Source organism: Hyla sarda, chromosome 1, assembly GCF_029499605.1.
Source record: "Hyla sarda isolate aHylSar1 chromosome 1, aHylSar1.hap1, whole genome shotgun sequence".
Lineage (NCBI taxonomy): Eukaryota > Metazoa > Chordata > Amphibia > Anura > Hylidae > Hyla > Hyla sarda.
Window position 1 is genome coordinate 408,808,092 of NC_079189.1, and position 6,000 is coordinate 408,814,091.

The 6,000-nt window shown below is 42.2% G+C and overlaps 1 protein-coding gene across 1 annotated transcript in view; it reads left to right on the top strand.

The window, feature by feature from the left end:
* PES1 (pescadillo ribosomal biogenesis factor 1) overlaps nucleotides 1-6,000 on the top strand; it is a 34,287-nt gene that overhangs the window by 10,030 nt on the left and 18,257 nt on the right. The window contains exons 2-5 of the mRNA XM_056528651.1: nucleotides 140-219; nucleotides 2,136-2,289; nucleotides 4,707-4,816; nucleotides 5,193-5,364. Coding sequence (XP_056384626.1) covers nucleotides 140-219; nucleotides 2,136-2,289; nucleotides 4,707-4,816; nucleotides 5,193-5,364 — 516 coding nt within the window. The remainder of the gene's footprint in view (nucleotides 1-139; nucleotides 220-2,135; nucleotides 2,290-4,706; nucleotides 4,817-5,192; nucleotides 5,365-6,000) is intronic.

Sequence of the window (6,000 nt, forward strand, 5' to 3'; positions counted from 1 at the left end):
TGTTGACAAGGAAGGCATCCTCTTGGTTTGTCCCTGTGCTAAAGCAATGTCAGCACCGTATGTGATAATGATGCATTTATTGATGCAGAATAGTATAATATTAGTGTCTAGTATTTAATCCATTTGTTATCTCTTTCAGTATGAGCGAGGTGCAGCCACCAACTACATCACAAGGAATAAAGCTCGAAAGAAGCTGCAGCTGAGCCTGCCAGATTTCAGGTAAAGTACTGCCTTGTTGGTTATCATCACTTATTCTGGGTCATATGGGGAGTCCTCGCACAAAGGGAGGTTTATATATATTAAAATGTGGAGCATCCAGTCAGGTTCTTGGTTATATTTCACCTGTGTAGGTTGAAAATAATAAAAATTTGTGGTTATAAAAGAAAAAACTGCTTAACTTTAGACCACCCATACATAGAAAGAATTCCCAGCTCTGCTCCCATTGTAGCTGCTGGGAGCAGAGAAAACAGAACCCAGCATATTTAAGAGTAAGGCTTCTTTCACACTGCCATTCGGACACGGAGGGAGAATAGTGAGAGAAAAAACACTGCTTGCACTGTCTTTCTCCCGCTATTCCTGTCAAGAAACAATGGCGCCCGACAGACCCCATGATAGTAAATGGGACCCATCTGGACCCGTTGTCCCCTGTCACGAGAACGGCCGTTAAAGGCACAAAAAAAAGAGACTTTAACTGACGTTCTTGACGGGACAGTGTAAAAGGGGCCTTAGGGTACATATCTGCTCTAGAATTCTAATGCCAGACTCCACAGAAAAACTTAACATGTTCATTCCACCCAGAACTGCATTACCATCAATGGAGACGGCGCATGTCCATGTGATCATATCTCTGATTGATTTATTCTGGTGGAGCCTGCTGCACAAGGAATTTCCACCCGGAATTTCTCCTGGTGGGATTTTCATGGTGTGCATGGGCCTTTATAAGGTCATTTAAAAAAAAAAAACTTTTAACACGTGACACAGACATATCACAAGTTATCAGTTGAGGTGTCTATGTTGAGACTCTCAATGCTGCTCAATCCAGTGGACTTACAATGGAGACAGATTCTGTTGTAGGTCTATAGAGCCCATCCTCTGAAACAAGTTGAATTGAGCAGTGGGCAAAGGAGTGAAACAATGCAGCAATCGAAGGGTTGCAGCAACGAGACCCCAACTAATCAAAACTTTTGACAAGTCTGTTACATTTCCATATTTTTTCTTTTTTAAATGATCATAATGCTGTAACACCGTATCTAACATGGCTGTTAGGAACTATGAAATCTAGGTGATTAAACGGGGGAAAGTAAGGAGCACCATCCATTGTCGAATTGCCCATGAACCTCATAGGGAGGAAGTATTATTAGAAAGAAAAAAAAAAAAAAACCTTTATTTCTCTATCAGCTCCATTGGGGGGGGACAGACCGTGAGTGTATGCTGCTGTCTCTAGGAGGTGTGACACTATGGTAATAAAAAAAGGTCGACTCCTCCCAGCAGGATATACCCACCTTCAGGCTCTGAGCTAGTCAGTTTAAGCTTAGTGTCTGAAGGAGGTGGACATGGTCTGCATTTCTCCAGACCAGGTCTTCTGATTTTTTTTTAGTTTTCCTAGTATAGGGACGTGTTAGTTTTTTTTTTATTCCTTTTATTTTCTGTTTTCAGGTGGGGACTCAGGGACTCCGGTTCCCTGTTTCCCCATTGCGAGTAAGGGTTCACAGACATTGCGTATATGCGCTGTTAACCCCCGCCAGAGATTCTGAGGGGTGCACTAGGATTGCGCAGACTGCATTGCCATCCCCATAGACAGCAATGCATTTCTGAGAGTATTCACTGAAAGAATGTTCATGTACACACATTCCTACAGCGGATCTGCTCAGAATTGTATTGCCATCTATGCGGAAGGCAATGCAGCCTGCACGGTTTTAGCTCCCCCTACAGACTTTCCAGACGGGGATTCAGTTGTTGAACCCGACGTTATGCTCCATGTAGCCTACGTTTATGCTGCCTGTTGTGTGTAGTCAACAAATCCCTGTATATCAAATATGTGGTTTGTAGGGTGAGGATTTTACAAATGTACTGTACGGTATTTTATAAATGTATTTTCTGAATTAAACCTGTGAGATTTTTGTTTTATTGTATAGACGGCTCTGCATCCTGAAAGGAATCTATCCTCATGAACCCAAACATAAGAAAAAAGTCAACAAGGGATCTACTGCCCCCCGGACATTTTATCTAGTGAAGGACATTAAATTTCTTCTGCACGAACCTATTGTAGGAAAGTTCAGAGAGTACAAGGTATGTTTTCCTAGTATCCTAGGCTTTCACATTCCAGCAGCATCACTCAAGGGTCCATGTTAAACAGCTGCATAACAGGAATATTGCACTTTTATTTAAAAAAATAAATAAAAATACACACACACACATGAATAAATTATATATACACTGCTCAAAAAAAATAACGGGAACACTAAGATAACACATCCAAGATTTGAATGAATGAACTAATTGCATGAAATACTTACGTCTTTACATATTTGAATATGCTGACAACAAAATCACACAAAATTATCAATGGAAATCAAATTTATCAACCCATGGAGGTCTGGATAAGGAGTCACACTCAAAATCAAAGTGGAAAACCACACTACAGGCTGATCCAACTTTGATGTAATGTCCTTAAAACAAGTCAAAATGAGGCTCAGTAGTGTGTGTGTGTGTGTGTGGCCTCCACGTGCCCGTATGACCTCCCTACAATGCCTGGGCATGCTCCTGATGAGGGGGCGGATGGTCTCCTGAGGGATGTCCTCCCAGAACTGGACTAAAGCATCCGCCAACTCCTGGACAGTCTGGTGCAACGTGGCGTTGGTGGATGGAGCGAGACATGATGTCCCAGATGTGCTCAATCAGATTCAGGTCTGAGGGACGTATGGGCCAGTTCATATTGTTAATGCCTTCCTCTTGCAGGAACTGCTGACACACTCCAGCCACAAGAGGTCTATCATTGTCTTGTATTAGGAGGAACACAGGGCCAACCGCACCAGCATATGGTCTGACAAGGGCAGTCAGGCTACCATGGAGTGTTGTGCGGCCCCCCAAAAGAAATGCACACCATTACTGACCCACCGCCAAACCGGTCATGCTGGAGGATGTTGCATGCAGCAGAACGTTCTCCACGGCATCTCCAGACTCTGTCATGTCTGTCACGTGCTCAGTGTGAACCTGCTTTCATCTGTGAAGAGCACAGGGCGTCAGTGGTGAATTTGCCAATCTTGGTGTTCTCTGGCAAATGCCAAACGTCCTGCACGGTGTTGGGCTGTAAGCACAACCCCCACCTGTGGACGTCGGGCGCTCATACCAGCCTCATGGAGTCTGTTTCTGACCTTTTGCGTGGACACATGCACATTTGTGGCCTGCTGGAGGTCATTTTGCAGGGCTCTGGCAGTGCTCCTCCTGCTCCTCCTTGCACAAAGGCAGAGGTAGCGGGCCTGCTGCTGGGTTGTTGCTCTCCTACGGCCTCCTCCACATCTCCTGATGTACTGGCCTGTCTCCTGGTAGCACCTCCATGCTCTGGACACTACGTTGACAGACACAGCAAACCTTCTAGCCACAGTTCGCATTGATGTGCCATCCTGGATTAGCTGCACTACCTGAGCCACTTTTGTGGGTTGTAGATTCTGTCTCATGCTACCACTAGAGTAAAAGCACTGCCAGCATTCAAAAGTGACCAAAACATTAGCCAGGAAGCATAGGAACTGAGAAGTGGACTGTGGTCACCACCTGCCGAACCACTCCTTTATTGGGGGTGTCTTGCTAATTGCCTTTTAATTTCCACCTGTTGTCTGTTCCATTTGAACAACAGCATGTGAAATTGATTGTCAATCAGTGTTGCTTCCTGAGTGGACAGTGTGATTTCACAGAAGTGTGATTGACTAGGAGTCACATTTTGGTCAGTGTGTGTGTGTGTGTGCGTATGCGTGTGCGTGTATGCGTGTGTATGCGTGTGCGTGTATGCGCGTGTGTGTGTGTGTGTATATATATATATACACACACACAAATAATGATTAATAATAATTTTGTTGTGGTTGTTGTTTGTTATCCTCCTCACAATAAATTCCACTTTAGCTTATTCCTTTTTAGCGTATAGCAGTGTTTCCCAAACAGGGTGCGTCCAGCAAGGCTGTCCGGGCATGCTGGGAGTTGTAGTTTTGCAACCGCTAATGGCACCCTTGTTTGGAAATGCGACCTTATAGGTTAGACGTATCACCTATCATAAAAATGAGCTGTGCAATAACTGACAATGTACCTATAGTCTACTATAGTGTACACCCAAATTGGCATGGATAAAGTATAGATCATTTGGGCAGACGTTTGGACTTTTTGGTAGAAGGAGCTACTGAAACTGTTTACATTTAACAATCTCCATAACCAAAAAATTACCAACTCAAACAGCTAACTTTGTCTGGCAGTAGCTTTCCTCAGCAAACCTTTCTACTTCAGCAACCGCTACAGGGGAAATGTAGTAAGACATGGTGGCAATTCCTATGTAAGGTTCACCAGAATGACTATTTTTATCCTAATTACTGTGATTTTGTCTTGTTTTATAAAAAAATATTAAAGTTTAAAAATGTTGTGAAGATTTACATTTGTATTTGGCCAATACAGTATTATGTGAAATATTCTTTCCTATTTTACATTTCTCCTTTAACTGTTAGGTATTCGTGCGTCGTCTGCGTAAAGCATATGGAAAACAGGAGTGGGACTCTGTAGACCGGATTAGAGAGAACAAACCAACATACAAACTTGACCACATTATCAAGGAGAGGTATGATATCTCACTTTCTATATATTGATGCCTGACATACAGATATACTTTGCTCCGTTGACTGCTAAGCTTTTTGTATGTCCTTGTTAAACTTTACTTAAGCAGTCTTGCATGACACATCACTTGTAGAGATATGTATACACTGCACTCTGTATTGTGTTATCATGACTAAAATATGCAAAGTATGGCTGAAGATCTAGAGTGATATCTTGTGATTTGTGATTGTCTGTTTTTTTTTTGTTTAGTGACTTGTTGGCAAGCTGTTACTTTAAGAGACCACTTTACTGTATGTTTCACTTTCTGTGTTAGATACTATAGTGTTTTATTTTGTAAGCCTGTCCCTTCAATTCTCATCACTCTTTGATTGTATTTTCAGGTACCCCACCTTTATTGATGCTCTCCGTGACCTAGATGATGCTTTATCCATGTGCTTTCTTTTTGCTACCTTTCGTCGTACCGGAAAGTGTCATGTTCAGACCATACAGCTTTGCCGTCGCCTTAGTGTAGAATTCCTTAATTATGTAGTTGCTTCCCGTTCTTTACGCAAGGTGAGTAAATTCTTAGTTATTTAGTGTTAATTGTGATTTATACTTCTGTATTTTCCTAAAAACTCTAGTCATCCAAAATTCTGCTTTTAAAAGACTTTGGAATTTATTGATCATTCTCCTCGTAGACTCTAGTTAAACTACTGACCTGGTTTAATCTCAGATACACTGGTTATTCGTGGATGTAATATCTGCCATCCAATGCTTTATTCAGAAAGCCATGGAAAAGGGTCAGGACCTGGTGTGTGTAGACAAGACACCAGGCACATAAGAGGAAATTTATGAAAACCTGTGTAGAGGAAGAGTGGTGCAGTTGCCCATAGCAACCAATCAGATGGCTTCTTTCATTGTTAAAAAGGTCTGTGAAAAATGAAAGAAGCTGATTGGTTGCTATGGGCAACTGCACCATCTTCCTCTAGACAGGTTCTGATGAATCTCCCCTATAATCCAAAGCCATTTTTACATATTTGAATGCAGAGGGAATGTCCCTTCTCACGTTGCCCTATTCAATATTGTTTTAAACATGCTGCCTAAGTATATGTGCAGTCTGCTTTTTTTATCCATGGGCTTTTAGATTTGTCCCATCTGTGGATGGTAAAATAGCATGCTTTGAGAACTGTACTATAGCCATTCTGTGCT